Raw genomic sequence first — 27347 nt, 5'->3', positions numbered from 1 at the left:
CAGAGTGTAAACTGGGTAGCAGTCAAATCTGTGCGCACACACACACACACCAGAGAAATCTTGAAAATCCTTTGTCATTTTTGAATATCCAAAGAAGACAGCCAACATTCCAGACATTCCAGTAATAACCAGGAGGTTATTACATATGAGGAGCAATTTTTTAGAAGGGCAGGTAGCAACGGGACAAAGGGAAGTGGTTTTAAACTGGAAGAGGGAAGATTTAGACGAGATATTAGGAATAAATTCTTTACTGTGAGGGTGCTGGAACAGGTTGCCCAGGGAGGTTGTGGATGTCCCTTCCCTGGAAGCATTCAAGGCCAGGCTGGATGGGGCTGTGAGCAGCCTGGTCTGGTGGGAGGTGTCCCTGCCTATAGCAGAGAGTTGAAACCAGGTGATCTTAAAGTCCCTTCCAACCCAAACCATTCTATGATTCTGTGATTATGGTGAGTTTTAGTTGTCTTATGAACATAGAGAACAGCTGATCTTTTTCTTCCCCGTTAGTAGTTCAGGCTTTTAGTTGTTTAAGATGGACATGCATTCCTTGGATGTTTGTTTTGCCCATGAGTCTGTTATATTTCCTCTCTTTGCAAAAAACAAAATATATATGCATCTGTATATTATTATTTTCAATCAGAGATTGAAAGTTTTGTTTTGGCTGTGCAGGTTTTTAATTTTTTTTTCATCTTTCTTTTAAAGAGTGCACAGGCACTGTCATTATTTTTCATGTTGGCTTTCTTTTTTGCCTAGCAGAATTAATTCACCTTCAGTATTCTTTCACAATTTTTCCAGAGCGGAGACACGGTGCTGATTGGGGCTGTTAGAGGAGGTCATGTTGAAATTGTCAGGGCTCTGCTCCATAAGTATGCTGATATAGACATCAGAGGTCAGGTAAGTACAACACTGTAAAGGTTCACATCCTTCTTAAATAGGTTGTGAATCTGAATATCAAACAATTATACTATATAACTAAAAAGCAGGACTTTAAAAAGCTTTTCAAATTCTGCTTACAGGGAGCTCAGATTCCAATCAAATGTTAGAAATATCATGTTGCAGTGCAGTTTTAAAGATAGAGAGTGTATGTAACGGTATGCTAAACAGAAATTTTTAGTTACTCTGCATAATAGTTGAAAAACAAAGAGTATAAACAGAACTTACTCCACCAGCACTGCTAGTGAAATAAAGGTTTAAACAGATTTAAAATAGTGTGAAGTATTTTAATACATTTAATATTCTAATGTTTGGTACTTTTTATACTGACAACAGGGGTATCATATCAATGTAGTATTAGTAATGCTAAGCCAGTTATGTCCCTGTATTTGATTGGTTCCCTCTTTAACAAACTTCCTTGCTGCAACAAGCAGTTACTGGCAGTGGATTCTGTATTTTCTACTTGCCCTTCCTTTCCACTTTTGTCCTTTGCGTAGGGTTCTGTTTGTACTCTTCCAAAAGCTCTCTTAGCTGAGCTCAGCACTTTAATGTTCAGCTTGCTTTCTTCTGTGGTGTTCTGGAAGCACTGCTGAGTTCTGCCTGGCCTCCTAGCCCACGTGTTCTTTGTGCTCCATTCCCACGGGCACTGGGAGCTCAGGGGAGCCCCTGAGCAAATAGAAAGTGACTTTAGAGTTTTGTGAACCCTTGCTTGGGAAGTGAAGAGGAGCTCAGGTGAAAGGCTTAGCTGTGAGCATTCAGTAGACCAGAGTCTGGCTTTGCAGCTGATGTTAGCAAGGAATCAGCTTCTTCGCTCTGGTGTGCTGCTGGAAGCTTGTAGCTGAGGAAGAGGTGATCTGAGAGGAAAGAAATCTCAGTGAGCAGGTTTGTTAAACTGGTGAGAAAGGCTTTAAAGTCAGTCTGCTGTGAAGCCCAGAAGCGAGAGAGGAAGAGCTGCAAATGAAAGTACTGGAAAGGTTGTAACGGCTGCTTAGAAGCATGTTTGTGTTTAGAGTGCTTCCTTGAAAATGTCTGTACACAAATATGCATCAAAAAGAGCCTAGTTGCAGTGCAGTCACCAGGCCACAAAAAGGTGCAGTCAGAGGTTTCCTGGGTTAGTACCTATTAGTGGGGAGAGGGGAAAGAAAACATAATGCAAGGAGATTTGCAGCTGTCAGCCTTTCCTCCTGCTTCAGTGATGTGTTATGTGGCTGATCTGCATTCTGGTGCTTTTTGTTGACCTCCACGTCTGTTTACAGCTTTCCAATGTGAATGTTGTTCTTTTGTTTCTAAACAACCAACCAATCTACCAGTACAACGGTTTTATTGGCTGTGCCATAAAGATCTTTCTGAACTTCTCCTTTTTAAAGGCTTCAAGGTGGTTTCTACCTCTGTGTTCTAATAGGAGAGAAATCTTTTAAAACAAGAACCCCTAGGCAAACAAAAAACAGAGAAACTTAAATACTACCTAACAGAGGAAGAAAAAAAAAGTTGTTTTATTTTGTTAGAAAATCTATGTATTTGAGTTACAACTGAAAACCCATGTATAGTTTTTGGAGATAGGTGTTTTGGAAGCTGCTTCAGGGCAGATTGGCTCTCTCAGGTTGCTAGAACTCTCAAGATATTTTCTTCTGGTTTTTAAAATCGATTTTGTATTCTTTAGCCAGATTTCCCCACCAGGTTCCACTGGTACCAATTGGAGTTGGTAGCATTTCCATTTGCCCTGAACTGTACTAAAATTTGCTGATTTGTGTGCTGTTTTCAGTATAGTGATTACATTTTATATATTGGTTTTGAAATTAATTCTATTGTATTGAAGTGCTACTTTTCCTTTTTTTTTTTTTTTTTTTTTTTTTTTTAGGATAATAAAACTGCTTTATACTGGGCAGTTGAGAAAGGAAATGCTACAATGGTGAGGGACATCTTGCAGTGCAACCCTGATACTGAAACGTATACAAAGGTAAGTATGAGAGTTTTGAGAGCTTGATTTGCTTTGTTTAACATCTTCTCTCAATTCCCACATGATGTTAAGATCATAATACCAAGTTCAGTTTTTGTGAAGAATGAACGTCTTGTGTGCTGTTTAAAATAAGTTGTTTTTTTTTTTCCTTCTTTCTGAAATACAGAATTTCTTTTCAGTGTTGTTAATGTCCACTTTGATCACTTGCTAACTGAAACTATGAGTATCTGCCCATACTTTATCTCAGCACAGCTGACACTACCAGCAGCAAGCTGGTGCTGGGAGGTCTGGAAGAGCCTTCTGGTATTACTAAGCTTGGTTAAGTTCATCATTCATTGAATGAAAAAAAATTATTAAAAAAAAAAAAAAAAAAGGGAAATGTTATGTACAGAAGTGATTTGGCTCTCCTCTCAAATATCTTTCGTTGCATCTCTGTCCACTCTTTCTCTATTTGACACTAAACAGAAATGCATTCTGCACATATGTTTTTTGCTGCTGTTCAATCAATCTCTAGTAGTGTCTGTGATTATTTCTTGAGCACAGGCATGCTGAAGGGTCGTTACCTGCAAAATAATATTTATTTAGAAAATTATCACAACAGTGTAGGATTTGATTTGTTACACTGTTACTGCTTTTTGTTTGTTGCTGAGTGTACAAGGAAGGTTTCGTGTGTTTGTTTCTTGAAATTAGGCTTTGCTTTTACTTTCAGGATGGAGAAACACCACTTATCAAGGCAACCAAGATGAGAAATATTGAAATAGTAGAACTTCTTCTGGACAAAGGAGCTAAGGTCTCTGCTGTAGACAAGGTAAAGAATATTCATGTGTTCATTTACTTCAGTATATTTAATCATTTTTGTTTTGCAACCAAATTTTAATGTGAACTGCTGAGGCTAAAACAGAAATAGGTTTTAAATGTTTCTGTGTCAGGAATAAGAATTCCACAGATAAATACTGATTCTTAATATGCTCAAAAAAGAATATAGATACGGTTATGTTAGTTGCCAGTCATTTTTTTTATTTTATTTTGATGATTAGCTACTAAACTAAGCAATGCCAAAGATGGATAACAATAATTTGTTACTGATCTCTTGTGTTACCTACTTTGGTAAATCTCTCGAGTACTGGGGTATTTATTTGATACTGTTGGCATCTCTTAGAACTGTCTCATATCTCAGGCACAGAAATGATATTTTGGATTTGGTGTAATAAGGAAACTTTAAAGTTTTTTTGAGAGATCTGTGCAGACACTGAAATAATTCTATTCCATACAGGTCTCTGAATTTGCTAGCAGACACTTGTCACAGAGATGTGAGTTTCCATGAATGTTGAAAGAAGATAATGCCTTAGCTTTAGCATTATGAGGCCTTTACCTTTGCACTTGTGTTTTGTTTTTTATTAACTTTTAGAATACTTCTTCAAGGGGGAAAAAAAACTGACTGTAAGGTTTAAGCTGTAAATTGTTCCTTAAGGTGTATTGCAAGTACATAATGCATTTGGAGGGATGGGGAACATATTTTCTATGTGATGGGACTTAGTAGGTCAGGTTGGTGGTTAAAAGTAATAATCCTGAGGATCTTTTCAAACTTAAATGATTCTCTGATTCTATGACATTGCCTTTTCATCTTATGAATTCATGTTAGGTATTACTAGTTGTTGTTTTTTTTTTTTTTACTGAATTGCAGAAAGGAGACACCCCACTTCATATTGCTATTCGTGGAAGAAGCCGTAAACTCGCTGAACTGCTCTTGAGAAATCCAAAAGATGGTAGATTGCTTTATAGACCCAACAAAGCAGGAGAAACACCTTACAACATTGACTGCAGCCACCAGAAGAGCATTTTAACACAGATATTTGGAGCTAGTAAGTAAAAGTATTGGCCTAAGAGTGGTCAAACACATCTTTTATTTTTAATCTTTGCACTGTGACATCGGCTACTACACCATTTCTCTTAATCACTTTTATTTAAATCTTGCTTATGTAAGAATTTTCTTTCATTTGTTGTAATTTTGTTGGAGAATTTGTAGTAAGCTCTAATAGTTTTGACAATTCTGTAACACTTAAATAGTTTTATAATTGTGTAACGCTTATATGGGTGATCAACGTTCCTTTGAACAAGAATGTAATACCAATACTGCTATGTTAGTAACACTAATAATATTATATGAGAGGGTTATGCACACAAATATAGGTAAACCTGTCATAATTTTATGTATCAAAATTGTCATACTGATAGGATTTCTTAAAACAAAGCTCTGTAACACAGTGTTTATTTTACAGGACACTTATCTCCCACGGAATCTGACGGTGACATGCTGGGCTATGATCTGTACAGCAGTGCTTTGGCAGATATTCTGAGTGAGCCAACCATGCAGCCACCTATTTGTGTGGGCTTATATGCTCAGTGGGGAAGTGGAAAATCTTTCCTGCTCAAGAAACTAGAAGGTAAAATTTGACGTAGCCTTTTCCTGTGGGTTCAGATACACCTATGGAAATCATCATATCGATGTTAATAGTTTTTGCAGCAGCCATTGGTTCATCTGGTGCTGTATCTGATCTGTGTACCACCATAAATAAAAAAGTGTGCATTTTTCATTTTTGAGTGTGATGTTCATTAACTCCTATGTATTCAGAACGCTTTTCAGCATTTCTTTCCTGCTTGTTCATCTTTTCATTCATCTTTTCATTGTGTGGATGAAAACTTCTTGCACTCCTCTCTGAACAGGAGTTATAACTATACAACTATTCTAACAATGAGTTATAGTTTCCATTGGTTTTGGTCAATATTAGGGAGAAGCTAATGTAGGAAGAAATATTTTCAATAAATGAGGGTCTGTATAATAATTTTTTTGGTGCTTTTTGGTCTAGAATGGTTTAACATGTTTACTGGTCTTTGTTTTTCAGATGAAATGAAGACTTTTGCAGGACAGCAGATTGAACCTCTGTTTCAGTTCTCCTGGCTGATTGTGTTTCTCACACTTCTGCTCTGTGGAGGGTTGGGTTTATTGCTTGCTTTCACAGTGGATGCAAAGCTTGGGATAGCAGTGTCACTCAGCTTATTAGCAGTGCTCTACATTTTCTTCAGTAAGTCTGTTTTTTATGAAGTTTCTGATGGCTTTTGCTAAATATCTATTTTTAGCATTAGTTTCTGTTCTGTAGACAAACTTTGTGTTTTAGAAGAAAACCTGATTTTGTGGGAAGTAAGGCCTCCTTTGACCCTTTTCTTGTGTTGTACTTAGTGAGAAAATATTCTTGAAAACAGACAAAATCCATGCATATTACCTTCACTATTGCTATTATCTTTCTCATTTCTGGCCGTAATTGTTGAAATTCATTAAACTTCACCCTATATCATTTTGTGAACATCATGATTCCTTTCAGTTGTGAATTTCGACTAAAACAGACTTCTTTTTCCTTCTTCTAGCTGTAATTTATTTCGGTGGTCGAAGAGAAGGTGAGAGCTGGAATTGGGCCTGGGTACTGAGTACAAGACTGGCAAGGCACATTGGATACTTAGAGTTGCTTCTCAAACTCATGTTTGTGAACCCACCAGAGTTACCAGAGCAAACCACTAAAGCTTTACCTGTGAGGTTGGTTATTTCCCTTACTTAGTCTGGAATGAATAATTCAGGTTCGCTCTGACGCTTTCCAGACTGTGTATTAATGTGTTTGTGCATTGTCTTGTGTCAAACTGTTACGATTCCTGCTTGGAGAACAGCCATAGAGGCTTGTGTAAAGATCAAGAAATTACCCTGTCAAAGTACTGTTGCTACTCTGTGCCAAAGTCAGTGAAAAGTACTGCTTTTTGGTGGTGATGTGTGGTTGTGGTGTTGTTTGTTTGTTTTTGTCTTTAATTTGTGACAGAGAAAGTAAGAAGTTAGTAGTGGGCTATACCAGAGAGTTATGCTTAACACTTATTTCACTGATTATTGTTGCTAGGATATCTTTTTAAAACTTTTTTTTTCTTTTCTTGCAAGTAGAGCATCAAGCTGCTCAAAGCTTCTAGCTTATTGTAAGCAAGAAAACAATAAACTGTGTTTTGTGGTTTTGTATACTGCTGTCGTTTAAAAGCTGTTATTTTAGCCCAGTAGTGCTTTTATGTGATGTTCTTCTGTGTGTTTTTTGATCTGCCATGAATATTTGATAATTCGTCAGAATGTGACTTTAAAAGTACTTGTTGACATTATTCTCTGGGGTTGTGAAGATATTTCTGTTTTTACTGCTGTCTGAGCTACCATTATTGCTGTCTTCGTTTTTATCTTTTTTTAATAAGTTTTAGAGTAGGAAGTGGGCCAAAAAAGAAGTTGATAATGGGATAAATAAGTATGTAATTTTATGTTAGAGATTTAAAAAAATAAGTATTTTAAATGTTTTCCCACTTGGAAGGAAAAAACCAAATAAAAGAAATCTTTTAGCTACTGATATGCAGGAAGATTTTTGCCTTGGTGGTCTAAAACTATTTCAAGCTTTCCAAAGTACATAACATGTATGGTTTTTTTTCTCTTTCAGATTTTTGTTCACGGACTACAATAGACTGTCCAGTGTAGGTGGAGAAACTTCATTGGCTGAGATGATTGCTACCCTCTCTGATGCCTGTGAAAGAGAATTTGGTTTCTTAGCAACAAGGCTATTTCGAGTTTTCAAGACAGAAGATACACAAGGTTTTTATTACCTGAGTGGCATTTGTGATTATACCATTTCAGTGCACCGTTATTAGGGGTTTTGTTCCTCACATAAGAAGCTCTTTTTAGAAACTGCTGTAATCATGCAGAAGGGGAAATTCTCTTCATTGTCCTGGAGAGAAAAATGCTCTATGTTCTTTGTTTATCTTGATTTTATTAACAAATATGGCAAGAGGAAATGAAGTATTCTTACTTGATCCAAATGGAAGAAACTTTTTCTGTCTCATCTGCAGATTGCTGAAAAAAATACGCAGAACAGTGTATGATGTGAGGTAAAGGGGAATTTTCAGTTCGTAGAAAACTTATTTCTGCTTGGAGTTCAGTTTCACTCAGTTACTCCTCATTTAGACTTGAATTCATCACACAGAGGAATCTGTGAGATGCCATCTTTTGCCCTAAAATGAAATATTTCTTCTCTCCTATATTCTTCAGGGTGGAAAATGCATCCTGTGTGCCAAATAGAACTTGCTCTTCATTATTCTTTCATAAATTCACTGTATATTCTTTATCAAACTGTTGCATGGATTCTTTTTCTCCCTTATTTCTCTTAGACATTTAGACATTTTAGAAATTTAGACATTTTCTAGTTTATCTCCTTCATTGAAGCTCTCCTTAACTTCAGATTTTATGGTGCTGCAATTTCACTGAAAGCAAGGTTTGATTTAGAGCAGGTTCTTGTGATAAGCTGCAGTAATTGCCATTGCCATTCCCCTTCACCTGTCCTACCTTTGTCTTGTGTTCCTTGGCTCTGCTGCATTCTTGTGCTGTTCCTAATTCTGTAGTTGATGATCTTACAAAACCTCTCCTTGTCTCTAGATGTTCGTAGACATTCCATATGGTTTTCTTTTTCTTTTCCTTATCTTTAACGTCTGTTATGTCTCTACACTCACAGACATATTCAGTTGCCATTTCTTTGTTGATTTGTAAGTCTCCCTGTAATCCATTTCTGTCTCTTTCTATTTAGAGGAGACTTACATCCCTACTTACATTCACTTCTACACATCTTTATCTGAGCTGTTATTCTTTGCTTCTTGCCCTTCAGTCCTGTCATTGTGCATTTCTGTTGCTTTGTACTGCATCACAAACCTGTCATCTTATGTCAGTAATGGGAAAGACCTTTCCAGCTTAAACCTTGGTCTAGAGTGTCATCTGTGGTCTGAAATTCTTTCAGAATAGCTTTTTTTTTTTTTCATTTAAGTTCAAATACTGATTTCTTTTTTTTCTTTCATCATTTTCTGTTAGACTATTTCTGTATTCTGTTCTTTGACATGGACAAGTGTTGAATTTCTCTGCTTGTACAGTTCCCAAAGGCAGAAGGTGCTGCTTTGGTTAAAACAAACAAAAAGCCTGTTTCTTAAATAAAAAAAAAAGAGAACTGCAATGTTCTCTTGTCTCTTCCTTATCAACCCTGCGTAAGTCAGCCTTCTCTGAGCTCTTGTGATCATCTGCTCTTTATGTACTCTGTGTATGTGTTAGCATGCAGAATAGGGTAACCTAGAGCTGCAATCTCAAATTGTGGCTTGCATTTTTGAGTCATTTCTCCAATAGAAATGTTATTGGGTTACCTAAAGATTGGATTTCTGTTTAAAACCAGGTAGTTACTTCACCATTTGCCAAGAACTTGTAGAAATACACTTAACTGAGGGATGTCATAAACGGGGTGATACCACTGTGTGTGGTATGTGACACCATGGTGTGAAAGCTGCTTAATAAAGGTTGTTTCAATCCAGTATGGATTTCTTGAAACAAACTGAAGATTAAAGAATTATCTCTGCTTTATAATTTCCAAGACTTTTAGCAAATTTAGGTGATTTTTTTTTTTACTTTTGTAACTGAATTGTACAAGTGCACTAAGTGCAAATTATTGTAAGAAGTATGCAGGTTAATATATTTTGAATTTACCTGTGATGACATCTTACGTTCATTGTAACAGCAAATATACTTGTTTTCTAGGTAAAAAGAAATGGAAGAAAACATGCTGCCTCCCATCCTTTGTGATTTTCCTGTTCATATTGTCTTGTGTTGTTTCTGCGGTTGCCCTGCTGGCGATTTTTAATGTAGAGCCAACAAACATGACAGTGAATGCTATTCTTATATCAGTGACGTGTGTTGTTGGTTTGGCCTTTATCTTGAATTGTCGCACGTGGTGGCAAGTGATGGATTCAGTTTTGAATTCTCAAAGAAAACGTCTTCACCATGCTGCCTCCAAGCTTCACAAGCTGAAAAGCGAGGGATTCATGAAGGTAAGTGTTTGTGTGAATTAGCCATTAAAGAAGTGAACCCAACCTCTCCCAACTTACTTTGGATAGTGAGACTAGAAAGAAGAACTTCTTGAACATTTTAAAGGTGAACAACCAGGGCTAAGGGTAGTTTGTTACTTTAAAGCAGAATGTGCTGTGCTGCTGTATGTTTCAGTGTGACTAGAAGAATGAACGTTTTGGAGGAGAGATTTTTAGGACTCTTGCACTTCTGGGAAGAATTTCAGTTTTTATAAGCATTAATTTTTGTAAACTTACTGAAGTATTTTTGGGATAGGTAACAATCTGTCAAAGAAATCAGGTGCATTTTTTTTGAGATTTAAGTGTTATAACAATGTCTTTTCCTTCTCTGCTTTTCCTTTTTTTTTTTTTTTTTTTCCTTAGGTTTTGAAATGTGAAGTGGAGCTGATGGCCAAAATGGCAAAAACCATTGACAGCTTCACTCAGAATCAGACCAGACTTGTTGTAATTATTGATGGATTGGATGCTTGCGAACAGGACAAAGTGTTACAAATGCTTGATACTGTGAGTTTGGATCATGATATAGAGATGAGCTCTGGATCCTCTCTTCCATAGATGATTCAGATACATTCACTTACTGCATTTTCTTTAGAATGAAAGTGTGTATACAGAGTCTCTGTTGTGCTGCAGTTATTTTTAAACATTTGTGTGCACAAACATAGCTGTAACACTAAGAGGAGCAGCTTTCAGAAGTTGAAAACTACATCTTAGTGGCACTGCATGTGTTTGTAAATGTGAACGTTTTGAAATCAGCAGGTGCTAATTATTAGAAAACTGGTATCTTTTTGAAACAAACTTACATTGTTTGAAGAGTTTTTGGTGCTTTCTGAAGTACTTCAGATGATAAATACTTACATGGTAAATATTTCAGGGACGTTGCTGCACAGTATTTTCTTGCTAATGACTTCTTCTGTTTTAAGTGCTTCTGCTAATGTGTCAAGTATGCTTATGGATGATATGTCCATATAGATATGTCATATTGAAGAAACTGGCATCTTTGTATGTCCCTTGCTCTCTCAAGGCTCTATCTAGGACAGAGTGAGTATAAAATGTTGAATCTGATGTGCAGATGATTGACACTTAATACTGGGCTTACTGTCTCCTTTCTTACAGGTGCGAGTCTTGTTTTCAAAAGGCCCATTTATTGCTATTTTTGCGAGTGACCCACACATAATTATAAAAGCTATTAACCAGAATCTCAACAGTGTTCTACGTGACTCAAACATAAATGGACATGATTACATGCGAAATATAGTCCATTTGCCTGTTTTTCTGAATAGCCGAGGGCTTAGTAATGCAAAAAAACTGATGGTAGCTTCGACAACCAACGGGGATGTTCCTTACACGGATAATGCAGGTAAAGTTATGCAGGAGAATAGTACTGAGGTTACAAAAACAGCAGTAAAATCTGTTTCCTGGAACATGCTAATTAAATAATTTGTAGATTATTAATGTTATTTTATAATGCAGTCACATGTATATGAGTGAAGAAAATGCCTTTTGTTGTTTCTGTGTTTTTAACTGATAGGATTGCATGAAGAGATTGATAGAAGAGTTTCTCAGAACAGCCTTGGGGAGATGACCAAGCTTGGCAGCAAAACAGCTCTCAATAGGCGGGTGAGAGATGTTATACTAAATGGTCCAGTACTGGTGATAGGGTTGTTTTTTTTTCTTTTCTCATTTTCTTTGATGTATTTAATGACATCAACTTTGAAGACTTATCAAACTATTCCTTGGAAGTTAGGATGCCTGATCTGTACAGGAGAACTATATTCCTAAATCAGCAGATTGTTTTTTTTTTTTTGTTTTTTTTTTAATCAAAGAAGAAAAGTTGTGCTTGGTCACTGAAGTGTTTTTCCACAAAGCTTTAAATTCAGAAAGTGGTGAAATATTTAAGCTTTCTGTGAATGCTGAAATGATACAGCATACTATTTATGTGTTATATCAAATGTTATGTACCTAAGTCGGTTAAATTCAGCTAAATATTTTTATGGTATTTCAGCCTCACAGTTGTATTTACTCACAGGGTTTTTAACTTTATATTGAAGTAAAATTAATTCAATTTTGAATGCATAAATTACTTTGTTAGTGATCAGTACTTCTTGCTTTTGTGTGTCACTATCAGGATACTTACCGAAGACGCCAGATGCAACGCACCATTACTCGCCAGATGTCCTTTGATTTGACCAAGCTTTTGGTTACAGAGGATTGGTTCAGTGATATCAGTCCTCAGACCATGAGAAGATTACTAAACATAGTTTCAGTGACAGGTAAGTGTTGCACTTGTTTTCCTGTGACATGAAAGCAAATACGAGCTTTTTTTGAAAGGATTCTGTTGTTTTACCTGTTCTAGGCTTTGTGTTCTGAACGTTTGAGTAGGAAGTGGACCCCTGTAGAGGATAATCTTTATTCAGCAGAAACTAGGGGAATAAATAGTATTACCTGTATAGGACTAATTGGGAAAACTTCAGGGATTTGTGGATCTATCAGATGTATCGTCTTTAATATTAAAAATATTTTAACACTATTTGACATGCAAATTTATTATGGGAAGTATGTGTTAAGGGACCTCACCAAATGATGAATGGTAGTGTGCTGTACAGATAGATAACTGAGTAGTAGTGTGTTTTGTAGGAAAAGGGCACTGTTCTTGTGTTTTAACAGTCCCAGTATTAATCAGATTATCACAAGTTCTGAGTTAAGTATGAAAATAGGATTTCTAAACTTAGCATGCCTAATGAAATTTGAGTGCTAGGAAGGCTGATACTCTCCTATCCTACTAGCAATACTAACAGTAAAGTATTATGTTCAATGACCTGTCTTTCTAGGGTAACATTTAATGCTTAAGTAAAAAAAATCTTGCAAATTTCTAATGAGAACTGAGTTACTTGAGAGAGAAAGTTATGGCAATAAAACTTTCACAGGAGCAGAAATATTGCAGTTGTCTGCATGCATATGAAGCATGGATTCAACAGATTCAGCGTGAAGCACAACACTGAGTGAATGCAGCTGTATTGCCTATGCTGGGTGCAGGTCAGAAATCGCCATGTCACTCTTGCACTCCACATAGACGGAGCTAATAAACCTGCTGCAGCTAACTTGCATCTTGCTTAGGGTGTTCCCTTTACCTGTAGGTGCACAGAGTGGTAATAAAGACATATCTTGAACTGATTCCCACTGATGCATCTGGTTGTAGAAGCCTGTTGCAGCTGTATCTATGGTGCATCCACTGCCCAATTTAGTACTACATTTGGCAGAACATATTCTAGCATGGCTGATAGAACTGGTTCAGTTCTGGTACAGAGGTGAATTGATCATCTCAGTAGCAGGTATGGTACAAATGCATGGTTGTATCTCTCTGAGGTGAGGTTCAGCTCTGTTCAACCTGCTTGCATAAGCCAGGCTTATTGGCTGTCTTTGAAGTTGTGTTCCCAGTGCTTACATTGTTTGCACTGTCCTAATTTCCCATGAATTGATTTGGAATATAGTTGCTGTTCTGTATTAAGTAAAATGAGCCACGACTTGTTTTCTACTCCGTTAATTTAAAGCTAATCTAATTAATAGAAGAGTCTCTTTTATTTTTCCTGTTGGTCTTTACATCTAGAGATGTTTTACGTGTGAAAACAGACCTAAAATTCTAAATAAATACACCATCTACTCACGCTGTCATTATCATTGGCAAATTTTAGTGCAAATGTAGAAGTACAACAAAATCACCAACTTAGATATCTATTTGTAGTAATAAAATACTGTAAAAACAAGCAGAAGATACCCTGGAAGAAAACTTAGTGTTCAATAACTTGTGATTATAAACGATGTCATGAAGCACTCCAAGAGCAGAGCCTTCAAGCTGTACATTAAATGTCATCTCACCAATATGTATGCAGTTCTGTAAGGAAAAGTTGCTAAAACTTATTGAATTGGTTCACTCATCCTTTTTCTGTCTTCTAAAATGAGATTTATTTGTAATTCATACCTTGTCTTATTAACTGAAAGCCATTTTTTACTTATAGCTTTGAAATTCACTTCTTTGACTGATAAAGATGGCAGTTCTGGTTATTTCTTTTGACTGTATTTTGTATCCCAGTGCACAAAAGATCTTTCATCACATTAGCATGAGTTTTGTGAACTTCTGTATTTAATTTTGTTGAAGTTCACCTGTAACAGAATGAGAACATTTAGCTTGGAGCTGAAGTTGACAGTTACAATACCAGAAAGTACTTAGATCAGGATGAGGAACATAAGGACATACGTAACTGTTACTTTGGGGGGGGGGAGAGGTTGAGGTAGTTATCTTTCAAAAGGGGAAAAAAAGAAAAACAAACCAACACAAAAACACGTGTGTTTGTTTTTTTTCTGTTATATTAGGTCGCTTATTGAGAGCAAATCAAATCACCTTCAATTGGGATAGGCTTGCTAGTTGGATCAATCTCACAGAGCAGTGGCCATATAGAACATCGTGGCTCATACTGCATCTTGAAGAGACTGAAGGTGTTCCAGATCAACTGACTTTAAAAACCATCTATGAGAGGTAGGTGGATGGTATGTAGTTTGAATTATTAAAATAATCATTACAAATGATTATTGGGGTATCATGGCTTTCAAACAGCGACGTAGTTGTAATCTAGAATTCCCACGGTCTAACTCTCTTCTGTTAACTTCTGGCTACTTGTAAAATGACTTTCATCACTATTTAATGCACCATGTATTCTTTGTGTTAAAACCAAGGGTAGAACTATGGAATTCTTTTACAGGTAACTATGTTTATTTCTTGATCTAACTTTCCTCTCTACAGTGGTCAAGCTAAGTTTGTCTAGTTAGAAATCAGAATCTGCGCTGAACTCTACAGACTGCCTTTACTCATAAAGATCTCTGCAGTTTTGGTGCTCTGTTAATGATGTGCTCAAGGATGTAGCAGTCTTTTTACTGAAGTTAAAGAGTGTGAAGGTGGAACATGAGTTCTTTCTTGGTCACTGATACAAGTTGTTGTCTGTAAGTGCTGTCTACATATTACATCTGAGAGCAAGAGATGTTGCCAGTGAACGTGCCTGTTCACGGGCTGCTTGTGTGAAAGGAAATGTGGATAGTGAGAAGCGATCTGGTGGCAGTAGGATGGTAGAATTGTCATTTTCTGACTGAATAAAATGACAAATACTGCAGTCTTTTTATTTTTAACACAGATTTTCAATTCCAGACCAGTTGGTATGAGAAAAATCCACAGAAGTACAGATAGTGTCTCATATCAGACATTTTTCTTTAATGCTACTGAAGGAAAACCTCAGCTGTCTTTCCTTTTAAAGTTATGAAACAGATTTAAATTAAGCCATATTAGGGCCAAACTGATGGATGATTGTGTCCTGAGAAAGAAATGCAGTCTGTGCTACTATTTCTGAAAGATTTTGACAGTGTATCTAAGCAAAACTTTTTTTTTTTATGGATACAGATTCTTTTCTTCAGCTTTTCTTCATTCCTTGTCACCTGCATCAGGGGAAGGTCAGGCTGGGTATTAGGAATAGGTGCTTCACCAGAGGGTGGTGGGCATGGAACAGGCTCAGCAGGGCAGTGGGCACGGCCCCAGGCTGCCAGAGCTCAAAGAGCACACTTGTACATAGGGTTTGGATTTTGAGTGGTCCTGTTTAGATCCAGGGGTTGAACTTGATGGTCTTTGTCTTCCTTCTTCCAGCTTAAGATATTCTGTAATTCATTGCTTAACAGCAGAGGATATTGTCAAGTAGTTGTTGGGCTTCTGCTGACATTTTTGAAACAACCTTTTTAATTGCACATTTAGTCTGCTTCATGCAATCCCATTTGTACTGGTGAAGAGTAAACATGGGAGATTCTTACTCTGAAATAAATATGTTAGCACATCCTTTTCACTAATTCAAATTCCAGTTCATTTTTCACCCCATTGACAAGTTGTACATGCTTGCTTAACTCTCTTGAGAGATCTTAATTTTTTCTTCATATGGAGTTCTCTTGTAGCAAGGCATCCATTAGGATGTTGGGATATTATTAATCTCTTGTGAGGTATTTTATTTTCCTAGAAAGCCTGTACAATGTCTTTGCATTACTTGCTACAAACATATACCTGAAGTTAGTTTAAGGTACTCATTAGTACCCTTTGATTAATTAGTATCAGCAGTACTTAATCACTTGGAAATGAACAAAGTCCAAAGCTGTCTTCAAGAAATACCAACCTGTTTGAGGTTTCTGAGGAGCTGAAGGGGATATTAGAGACCTGAATTGTTCTCAAAAACATGTACTAGTGATTCCAGTGTAACATGAAATCTGTAATAAACCAACTTGAGGAGGAGGAAAGAACAGGCACAACTGAATGCAGAAGGCGTATTCAGGTTCTGGATTATTAGTTGTTAGCACAGATACCTGAATGGTTGCCAGTGTCAGGGCTTATTAGTTCAGGTGTGGAGGAGGTGCATGAAACCTGGCATGCAATTTTGCCTCTTGCTAAGTGAGTTGCATCTGGAAGCAGTATTGCCACTTGAATAGCTTGCAGATTCATAGCACGGACATTAATAAACTTATAAATAAAGTTTATGGTGTTTAAAGGACCTGTAATGTGAAGCAGCAGTGAAGAACCCTGTGCCATCTCTTGGTTAAAACAAACAAAGCCTGCCATAATGACACCCTTGCTCCATGCTTAGGAATAGAGTTGATGTATCTCTCGCACTCTTTTGTTGAACCAGTGTAAGGAACTAGATTTACAGCTCTCCTAATATAGTGACAAAGCTAAGATCTCATCTGCCTTATGATTTGAGCAATTATGTTTGCTGTGTGCTGAGTATGAAAAGGTCTGTGAAATCTCCTCTTGGATTACCTGATGCTCTGAAAATTCTGTTTTATTCAAAATAACCCTTTCAGTGTATAACAGTGTATTACTGCTCTTCATCTACAACTGTTTGAAGTAATTTGGCTTGAATCTCTGCTCCTGTATCAATTCAAAATAGAGTATTTAATTTAGCTCCTCTTTTAGAACTTCAATCTCTGTTTTCTTAGGTTTTCTAGTTGATGGAACAGCTTTCCCATTTGGAGTGCCATGAATAGATACCAGATTTCTGTACTTTTATAGCTTCTACTCCTATACCAAGTGCCTGTTACTTCTTCCCTGGCTTTTATTCTGGAAGGAGTTACTTGAAAATGTTTTGGTGTTTAGAACAGGAAGCAGAATATAATTTTCCTAGCATTAGATAGTTTGCATCAGAATGCTTTTTTACTGTGGCAGTGCACATTTTCTTTGGTTTTGATGCATTTCTGAGCTGTAAATGCATGAGGAGAGATGGCTGCTTGGACACCTCCTTTGAAGATGGCAATTTCAGAGATTCTTTTTTATATGTAGAGTTTTCAACTTGTGATTGCTTTCCCCCACATGAAGGCTTTGATGGCACAGTCGCTGTCCAGCGTTAGGTCTCCCTTCCAGTGATTGACCCATCGGGCAGGTCTGTTATAGGTACCCTCAACTGAAAAGTTGCAACAGATACTTCAAGTGGGCACTGAGGGTATGACGAGAGGTGACAAACCCATCGTACAGCTGTTGCACGGCTGTTTCTGGAGGCAGGCAGCTCCCAGCTGTTCCCTGCCAGCAGTTGGTGCCGGCAGATGGCACTCGCGCGGTGCTCTGCCTGGCTCATGGAGCTCTGCGCTCAGGTACAGCATCAGTGATCTTTTCCACCAAGTGCTTTATTTTTCAGTGTTGATTCAAAGAATAAGCAATACAGAAGGTATGGCTAAGATGAAAAGAATCAAGTAGTTGAGCATTAAGAAATGGAAGAATAAAATAGCCTGTCTATGCAGTTTGCAGGCAATGTAGTAAAGGGAGGGCCATTTGCTGTCTGTTGCAGTTAGGAACACTGAACTTAGACAACTGAAAGCTGTTCTAGAACTATTCATCAGTTCCTTAGTGAAGCTAGAGTAGTCACCTCCTGTATCTTTCACTTAGGTAGCGTTTTGCCTCTCCTGGGTGGTGGCAGCACCTTGTAGGCTAATGCCTGTGAGTGCTGAGCACTCAGAGCAGTGTGGGAGCCCAGAGCTGCAGTGTTCCTGAGGGAGAAGATAAGATATCTCAAATTGATTTTTGAATAAATATACTTATAGCTCTTTGCTTCCAGATAAACTAATACATTCTTTTCATGAATGATTGCTAGAGAGAATAAACTTGCTAGTGCATTTTCTGTAGGTACTGTCTAAACTGATGTGAAGGACTACTAATTAGTATAATTCTCTTGGGAGTAGTGTGTCCTTACTGTACCATACTTCTCAGAGATGGGAAAACATTGGATATTGCATGAGCAACATTTTCCTGGGATCTTCTTTAAAAAAAAAAAAAAAAAAAAAAGCATCAGTTTGCAATGTCTCTGCGGGCAGACTTTGTGAACTAATGCTGCTTGTTTATCTCTTAGTAACAGGTAGACATTCTGTGGTATAGTCCGTCCTTTAGTAAATGGAAATAAGCCCGCGCTTTTCAATTATGTCAAATTTTGAGGATAAATATTGAGTCTGCATTGTTCACTTTTGGATTCTGGAAAAACATGTCTTTAATCTTCATACTTCCTTTAACATGCCGTATCATCTCACTTGTGTCCTCTTACTTGCCAGCGTTTCTCTGTGGATCTCTACTTTGTTCGGCCTCTGGTTGGTATACCTACTGGCACCAGTATTTACTCTTTAGAGCTTGGCTGTTGCCAGGTTAAGCTCCCTATTCTGTTTTCTCATCTGTTGTGTCCTCCTTCCCCTTTGGTATTTACGTAGATCTGTGATCATTCACCACGTCTTTGTCCAGCTCTGGTTTCATTCATTTTATCCTGCTCTTTTTACATTCGTTATTGTAGCATACAGTTAGTACTTGTCTCTATTTATGTTGTGCTGAGTTCTCTTCTGTGTTACTGTAGAATCTCCATAATGTCAGTTCTGTGTAATGCCAAAATGGCTTGTAGAAATTGCAGAAAGCAAACCTTTGTAACCCTGAAGGGGAGCAAAATACTCGGACGTTCTGTTAATGAAGTTGTCACAGTATTAAGTTGCCAGATTAAAGCAAGTTTCAACTGAACATTTGCAACTGATACTTTTCACACTTGTAAACTAGCCAGCTATGGGAATGTGCTCTTGTGAAGACTACATAAAATATCCATGACACTAGAATGAGTATCAGTGCCAGATCTAAATAAAGAACATTTTGGGAAAAGCCACAGTGGCTTTTGGAGAGAAAAACATATTTTTCAAGAGTATGAATTTTCAACAGAGTCAGTGAGCATGTGAAGAACATGATGTAGTGTCTTGAAGTTTTAGAAGTTTTAAGCAAGATCCTGAGAACATTCACATGTATTAAAACTTAGGGTAATTGCAGGCAAGATTGTTTGAGGAAGCAGAAGAGGGAAGCAAAAAGTAGGAATAAGAGTCCATAAGAAATTCCCTCTCTGACTGAGGGAAAAGATGCAATATGGAGATTTAATTGGGACAACTGTTTCACAGAGGATTGCAGAAGTAGCAGTGAGCAAATTGCAGATGCAAGTCATTGTGGATATGTGTCTTAACCTACTGGGGAAAACGATCTCATCTGTGAAGCTACTAATGTAGTTGTGGTCTGTGGATCTGCACCTACAAAGAACATTCACAAATTCATTGCTGACAGATGAAAAAATACATTCAGCACTCAACAACAGTCAGAAAAGGAAATTGTGTCTTTAGGATTTATCATCAAAGAGATTAAAGAAATTATTGTGTTATACATATCTGTGGTGCATCTCATTCTGAACACTGTGAGGTTCTAGTCAGTGTATTTCAGGATGGATGTACCAATGTAGAAAAGATCTTACAGGATGAGAAGAGCCCTAGTTTCACTTCAAAATTTTTCTATGAATATCAACACAGATTTTGTTTCCTTTTTCTCATGCTGTGAAGAATCCCAGTTTTGGTTTCCTCTGTAAAGAATGCTTTCTCCTTTGTTTTGGATTCTCAAGTTTTCCACAAGACTGAGACATTTGAATCATATTTCCCCCAGAGATATTGGATAATCATTTTAGTTTGAGGATCTGAGTTTAACCATCTTGCTTTGTTTTTTTTTTTATATTTTCTACTTTTCTACTTTTGTATTTTCTATCTATTTTCTGATTTAAGGCAGTAAAACAGTGATTAGATATTAACACCTTCTCAATTATAGATATTGATGTTAAAGCTAGTTGTACAAGGGCAATATTTTCTCATTCCTTCACTAAGTTTATTCGCTAAATGAGATCAATCTGCTGAATGTGTTTTCTTGTTTGTATCTTTACCATAGTAGGAGCTGAATCTGTAATGCTTTGTCTATTGGAAGCTGCTCTTAGAAGTCACTGGAGCAATTTTGTATCCATCTTGCCAGTAGGCCTTTGTCCTTGTGAGCTCTGGGGTGTACATGGGAGATGCTGCAGCTGTGAGCTAACCAGTTCTCTTCTAGATATGGTGGCTTTACCAGTCTGTCACCTGTTACAACTTCTAGTAGCTGGACTGCCTTTAAGGGTTAAAGTCTGTTCCATACGTTAAGGTTTACACAGATGAAAGTGGAACTTCAGGCATTTGTTAACCTCTTGAGTTCAAGAGAAGGATTCAGAAAATGACTAAACAAACTTGTAAACACTAGAAGAACTCCAGATGTCTAAATTTTTACCCCTGAAGTTCCTGTAGGCAGAGGCCTAAGCTGAGTTTTGTGGTGTTTTTCCTTGTACCTAAAGTTTATTCAAGATCATTGAGAGTCAGCAATTGAAGCTCTTAAAAAAACACGCACAAATAAATGTGGTTTGACTGTGTTTACAAGAGGAGGAAAAGATCAGATTAAGCACAAATCACAGCAGCTAAGGTTCACAGAATCACAGAATCGTAGGGGTTGGAAGGGACCTCTAGAGATCATCGAGACCAACCCCCCTGCCAAAGCAGGTTCCCTACACCAGGTCGCACAGGTAGGCGTCCAGGCGAGACTTGAATATCTCCAGAGAAGGAGACTCCACAACCCCCCTGGGCAGCCTGTTCCAGTGCTCCGTCACCCTCACCGTGAAGAAGTTCTTACGCACATTCGTGCGAAACTTCCTGTGCTGCAGCTTATGTCCGTTTCCCCTCGTCCTGTCTCCACGTACCACTGAAAAGAGACTGGCCTCACCACTATGGCCGCCACATCTCAGATATTTATAAACCTGGATCAGGTCCCCTCTCAGTCGTCTTTTCTCAAGGCTAAACAGACCCAGTTCACTCAGCCTTTCTTCATAGGGGAGATGCTCCAGGCCCTTCACCATCTTTGTGGCCCTCCGCTGGACTCTTTCCAAGAGATCCCTGTCTTTTTTGTACTGGGGAGCCCAGAACTGGACACAGTACTCCAGATGAGGCCTTACCAGGGCAGAGTAGAGGGGGAGGATCACCTCCCTGAACCTGCTGGACACGTTCTTCTTAATGCACCCCAGAATGCCATTGGCCTTTTTGGCCACGAGGGCACACTGCTGGCTCATGGCCAACCTGTCGTCTACCAGGACACCCACGTCCCTCTCTGCAGAGCTCCACTCCAGTAGCTCATCCCCCAGCCTGTATTGGTGCATGCAATTATTCCTCCCTAGGTGTAAGACCCTGCACTTGCTTTTGTTGAACCTCATCCGGTTTCTTACTGCCCAGCTCTCCAGCCTGTCCAGGTCTCGCTGAATGGCAGCACAGCCTTCAGGCGTGTCAGCCAATCCTCCCAACTTCGTATCATCAGCAAACTTGCTGAGGGTGGCCACTAAGGTTAACTGAAGGTTACTTCAGTTAAAAAAAAAAAAAAAAAAAAAACACAAAAAAACATGTGGAAGAGAGAGGTGGCAATGACTGTTTTATATAATATTCTGTGTGTAAATTAGTTTTATCAGGTGTGTAAGGACAGCCTGTGTGGCCAATTGCAGAAACCTATCCTGGCAAGTGTGGTGAGTTGCCCGTGTAAACATGGCACTATAGTAGTGTGAAATGCCAGTTGTCCTCTGGAAGGAAAAAAACAAAACAAAAGAAAGATGCCAGAGACCACACTGCAGACTCCCAGAACAATTTAATGGCCTACCTGATGTGAAGAGAGGGGTGGAAGGGGAAAAAAGTCCATGTAAAGTTAATGGTGCTCTGTAAGAACCTGTTCATGGTCATAACTAGACACTACTGTGGATAGAGTATTTACCCAGCAATTACAATTTGTTAGATACATGGTATTTTCTGCTCTCTTGTGCAGTTAGGATGTAGGTTACTTATCTAACTGAACATAATTCTAGCCATTACATGGTAAAGCAATGAGAAATACAGCTGGTGTATCTAAGGAGATTGTCCTGAAGGAGACCATGACTCACTCTGTCAACGCTTAAAGATGCTTGAGAGAAGAGAGTCCTTGTCCCCAGAATAGACTTTACGTTTTGTTTAATGACACAGAATTTAGGTAGTCACACAACCTTCTATTCAAGCATTTCCTCCTGGCTAGTTTTGGTGTTGCTCTGCTTATCATGTGTGATGTCATGAGGGACAGTCTTAACTGTCACTTTTTTTCCCCAAGCCTTTGCTCAAACTGAGGTACTAAGACAGCTTTGTGAGGATACTGGCAAGTTGTTGCTGGTCCCTGGATTTCTGTGACATGCCTATTCTTACACATTCATTCAAAATATTAGAACATGATAGCTTGGCTCAAGATAGAAGAAACACTCACAAGCCATCTGTTCAGCTTAGGAGCTCCACCCTTTACTTAATTTCCTTGAAAACATGCTGCTTAGAAACTAAAGAAAACTATGAAAATCAAGAATCTTAACTCTTTGATTTTAAAAAAAAAAAAAGAAAGAAAAAGGAAAAAAAAAAAAAAAAAGAAAAGAGATCTTCCAGGATGAGAAAATGGTTGTGCTTTCCTCAGAGTTGTAAGTAGCCATTGTTTTAAACACAACAACATAACATTTGTAAATCACTTTGGCTGAATTTAGCATCCACGTATCTGTGCGTACCTGGCTGTATTGGATGGCAAATCCATGTGCCAAAGCAGAACATAACCAAGTTGAGAAGAATAACATAGTAGCTTTCTTTTATTCAGGATTCTTTTTGTGGGTAGAACTGAAGGATGTAAGCTAGCTATAGTTCTTTTATTAGGTTTTGTTAATGTATTTGTAACTGTTATACTGTTCTAAGCAATAATTTGTAGAAGACATCTGCTCTGACTAATTCATAAATCATGGAAAGTATTGGTATTTTTTGACTTCTTCAGTTCTAGATACTGTCCAGTTTCAGTATGGATGTATGATTTTGCTTGTTTTTTTTTTTTCTTCAACTCCCAGAAGTTACTACTTATGGGAAGTAACCATAGAAATATTTCTCTCTGCTAATTAACTGGAGGAATACTTAATCTCTATTAGGCAACACATCCTCTGGTTTTCCTTTTTTCTTCAGGTTCAGCTGGTAAAGATTAACGTCGTAATAAGTGGAACAACATTCAATTATTGTAGATTTGGAGTTATATAGTATAGATTCATTTGATACTCTATTTTACTGATAAGTTCAAATCTTTTGTGTGATAAGCCCATGTGAACCAAATTAGGAAGTCACAAAAATGCCTGTAGTTGAATATTTGTACTTCATTGTTTACTGCTACAATTTAGGAGTATTTACAGCATACTAAAAATACCACTAAGATACAAATGATATGAAATTATTTTATTAAAAAAATTGATTTCATAAAAAAAAAAATCAGAAAAAAGTATTCCATAGCACTAGTAGTAAAATTTATTTTTTCCCCATATAAAGGCTCATTTATTTTTATAGCAATTTGATGACACATCTGCTTGCTTTATTCAGCTGAAAAGAAAATGTTGGTTCTTGGTGTTTTGTAAAATTGCTTTGTTAAATTATTTTCGAAATCGTTCAACTTTTAACAAATGACATTTGATACTAACATTGGAAAGCAATTTCAGCTAATTAAGTAGATCCTTCTGTAAACCATTGGAACATTAAGATGACAAACTGTTCATTCAGGATTATTTTAATTGGTACAATTATTGTAATTTTGTTGCAATTATGTGTTGAGCTAAAAGCTTTTGTCTAAATCATTTGAGGGTTTTTTTGTTAATATACATAAGTAAGAAGAAAAGGAGTAAAATAAAGACTGAAGATAAGCATTATCTGTCTACTTTTCCATTACAGTGTTTTAGACAAGTACCTATTAAATTATTCTGTTAAAAAGCATGTTATATACTTTTCTGCAAATTTCTAGCAATTTAAAATGAGCAAGATTGTTTGAAATGTAACTTTTCTGGAAGGTTATTATGTTAATTCCAGTTTTGACACTGTTTAAATACCTTTCAATAAAAAGAGTGAAATTAACTTTTGAGGGATTTGCAACTTGTATAAAATCTATTGATGTATTAATTTAAGCAATGTAGCTTTTTAGTGATTATAGAAATTAAAAGTGCCACATTCATCTCTTCTGGTCGTAATGTTCTCTGCAAAAATCTTTTGCCCAGGCCGGGTTCAATTAAATCACTTATTTTAAGAAGGCAGTTCAGTATTCTTGTAGACCTCACAGTGAGACATTGCTTCTTAATACTTAACGTGCACTTTTTTTTCCAATTTCCTTTTATTGTCTCTTACTTACAATGAAGGACATAGGAAGTTAGGTTTCTTACGCTAATTATGTCCCAGTGTTAATTGCTAGAATGCCAATTGATGTTGACCCGCTCTGTAGTTCTAGAGGAGGGCCAGAAAGAAGATCAGAGGGTTGGAGCATCTCCCCGGTGAGGACAGGCTGAGAATGTTGGGGCTCTTCAGCCTGGAGAAGAGAAGGTTCTGGTGAGACCTTATGGGGGTCTTCCAGCATACGAAGGGAGCCTACAGGAAGGCTGGGGAGAGACTTCTTGTAAGGGCGTATAGAAACAGGATGAGGGTAAATGGCTTTAAACTGGAGGAGGTAGACTAGATAACAGGAAGAAATCCTTTGCCTGGAGAGGATGTGGATGCTTCCACCTTGAAGATTTGAGGGCCAGGCTGGATTGGGCTTTGAGCAACCTCGTCTAATGGAAGGTGTCCCTGCTTATAGCAGAGGAGTTGGATCCAGATAATCTCAAAGGTCTCTGCCAACCCAGACTATTCTATGGTTCTGTGGTTTCCCAAACTGTGTAGTACATAAGGCAAGGCATGAAGGAGAAGGACAGAAATTACAAGTAAGAAGAGAGTTCTGTTGAAAAAATATTGGGGAGAGAAAAGGACTGGAGCAAAAGCTGATCAGAACACTAGAGAAAGGAAGTTCTCTGGGTATTTTTTGCCTTTCTTTTTAGTTTCCTTGATAATGTGGACTAGTAAGTCATATTTCTGAATTATGTTCCAGATAAGCATATAAAAAGTTATAGTTAATGTGCATTACTGATATCTCAGTTGGGGGGGGAAAAAAACCAACCAAACAAAAAAAAACACTTGTATATTTCAAGTCACTCCAAACTCCTCTAGTTGATATTAACTTCGGATAGAAAACAGAAGTCTTAATTTCAGCAACACAATAAACACAAATTTCTGGGAACGAAATATTTTTACTCATATAAGTCAATTCCTGAGGCCTTTGTATTCTGGGGGGAGTCAGTAAAGTTCGGAAATAAAATTGAAGGTAATGTCTTTTTGTACTTGAATGAATGCTTTTTGTGGAATATTTATTCAAAAATGAAAAAACCATTGTGGTATAAGGTGATGGTCTGGAAATGCCTATTTTGGCTACACAATACCAGTGGCTCATATCCTTGTGATTTCAAATCCTACAGAAACTGCAAATGTTTGCTAGAAATCTAAAATCCTGCTGGTAAAGGTATTGAATGAAAGAATCCCTGCACAAAACCTTAAAGAAGCTTTGTAAATGATATTTGGTGGTCTAAAATACTGAAAACGGATTAATACAGTATTATCATATTTAACTTGTGTGAGTGATCCTGTTGGACATCTAATTAGTAAGATACAATTACTTTTTTTGTTTGCAACAGCAGTTTTGAGCTGTCTTAAATTCTTCACTATTCCATTTTGCTGCTTTTCTATCTATGTAATAAGTATATTTAAAAAAAAATTAAATTCTTTTTTGCTTTCTCTAATTCAAATAGCACTGTAAAGTTGTAAATGAATCCAGACATTTTAAACTCTATTAACACTTTTTAATTAAAAAGAATGTTGACATAGGATGTATTCTGGAAAGTTAAATTGAAGTCTGACTTTTGTAATATAACTCAGTTGTAGATCAATGGTGATACTGGGCATGGGAGATTAGAAGTTTAGTAACTGTCCATCTTCTAAGAAAATGCTTTTTCTTTCTGCAGTGATCAAAACCAGAAGACTCAGAAGAAGCGCTTTATCTAGCGTTACTTGGCTAGGATAGTTGGTTTTGCAAAGAAAGCTTTCCTGAATACCTATGGTAATAGGAGTTTTTAAATAGCTATTGCATCTGTTCAGTGAAGTCTCTGTACTGCTTAATATGCACCGAGGGGGTTATAAGTTTCTTTCTAGGTAGCAGTGTCAAACTATAGCTTTCCTTTTTTCTTTATTAAAGTAAGCCATCGATTTCCTCTGTTTTATTATTGTGCATGATGACTTCTTATTTCTATCTTTATACAAGTTTGTATATGAGCAAATGTTCTTTTTAATGTCCAAGCTACCTGTTGCAGCTTGAAGAGTATTTCAAGTGCTATTGTTGATAGATTGATAGTACTATAAATTTTGTGGAGTGTTCTGTATGCGAACTTCTAATCTGGAAGAAATACACCCTTCTGCCTGCAGACACTATTGCTATTTTGACCAGGTGCAAGAAGAAGAAGATACACAACTTCAAAATATTAAATCTGTGGCATTAGCTTATTAGATACTAGAGAATAGATATCTAATTACCACGTTATTAAGCATAAATCTTTTGTCTTGCATTTCAGAATGGTCCACATTTTCAAGCTTTTTCTTTTTCTTAGCATAAGACCTACAGGAAAAATGGTTTTGTATCATTTTGAAAGAGAAAATTATTTCATCATTTTAAGTTACTATTTTAAGTTTTGACTTAAACTATATCAAAAGAAAAACTTAAAAGGCACATTATAAGTAAAATATGACATGCCTTCTTGCTTATGCCTTCTGTTGCTCTAATTATTTCTTAATACTTCTAATTAATTAGGTCAGTTGCTTTTTATGGGATGCGTAAGTTAAATGACTCCTACTTGCCTAGTTACTTGCTGCAGCTGAGGAAAATTGTTTTACGTGTTTGAAGATGAACTTGTTGAATGTCTTTGTTTTTGCTGTCATGGGGAGAGGCCTGGGAAGGGCAGTGGGGATGACCTTCCAGATCTGAGCTGTGCTTAGAAGGCTGTCTGCCTGCTGGGGAGCAGCTGGGTGGAGTGAGTGACTGCAAGGCAGGGCCTTGTCCTCACAGGCAGGGGCGGCAGTCTCCTGGTACTCAAATGGGGGAGCATTGCCTTTGGCCGTGCCAGAAAACATTCCAGTGATCCCTGGGAGTGTCTGTAGCCACTAGATC

At 37.4% G+C, this 27347-nt stretch overlaps 1 protein-coding gene across 5 annotated transcripts in view; it reads left to right on the top strand.

Moving 5' to 3' along the window:
- Positions 1-27347, top strand: part of KIDINS220 (kinase D interacting substrate 220) — a 61749-nt gene that overhangs the window by 12797 nt on the left and 21605 nt on the right. For all 5 annotated transcript variants that reach the window (XM_085217983.1, XM_085217986.1, XM_085217985.1 and 2 more), the window contains exons 9-22: positions 790-888; positions 2786-2884; positions 3594-3692; positions 4569-4746; positions 5164-5328; positions 5788-5967; positions 6308-6473; positions 7393-7544; positions 9519-9808; positions 10208-10348; positions 10958-11201; positions 11373-11461; positions 11970-12114; positions 14213-14375. In XM_085217983.1, coding sequence (XP_085074109.1) covers positions 790-888; positions 2786-2884; positions 3594-3692; positions 4569-4746; positions 5164-5328; positions 5788-5967; positions 6308-6473; positions 7393-7544; positions 9519-9808; positions 10208-10348; positions 10958-11201; positions 11373-11461; positions 11970-12114; positions 14213-14375 — 2210 coding nt within the window. The remainder of the gene's footprint in view (positions 1-789; positions 889-2785; positions 2885-3593; positions 3693-4568; positions 4747-5163; positions 5329-5787; positions 5968-6307; positions 6474-7392; positions 7545-9518; positions 9809-10207; positions 10349-10957; positions 11202-11372; positions 11462-11969; positions 12115-14212; positions 14376-27347) is intronic.

This window comes from Meleagris gallopavo, chromosome 2 (genome assembly GCF_905368555.1).
Source record: "Meleagris gallopavo chromosome 2, MGAL_WU_HG_1.1, whole genome shotgun sequence".
NCBI classification, from domain to species: Eukaryota; Metazoa; Chordata; class Aves; order Galliformes; family Phasianidae; genus Meleagris; species Meleagris gallopavo.
The sequence above is the reverse complement of the archived record's forward strand: the minus strand, read 5'-3'. Positions and strand labels throughout refer to the sequence as shown.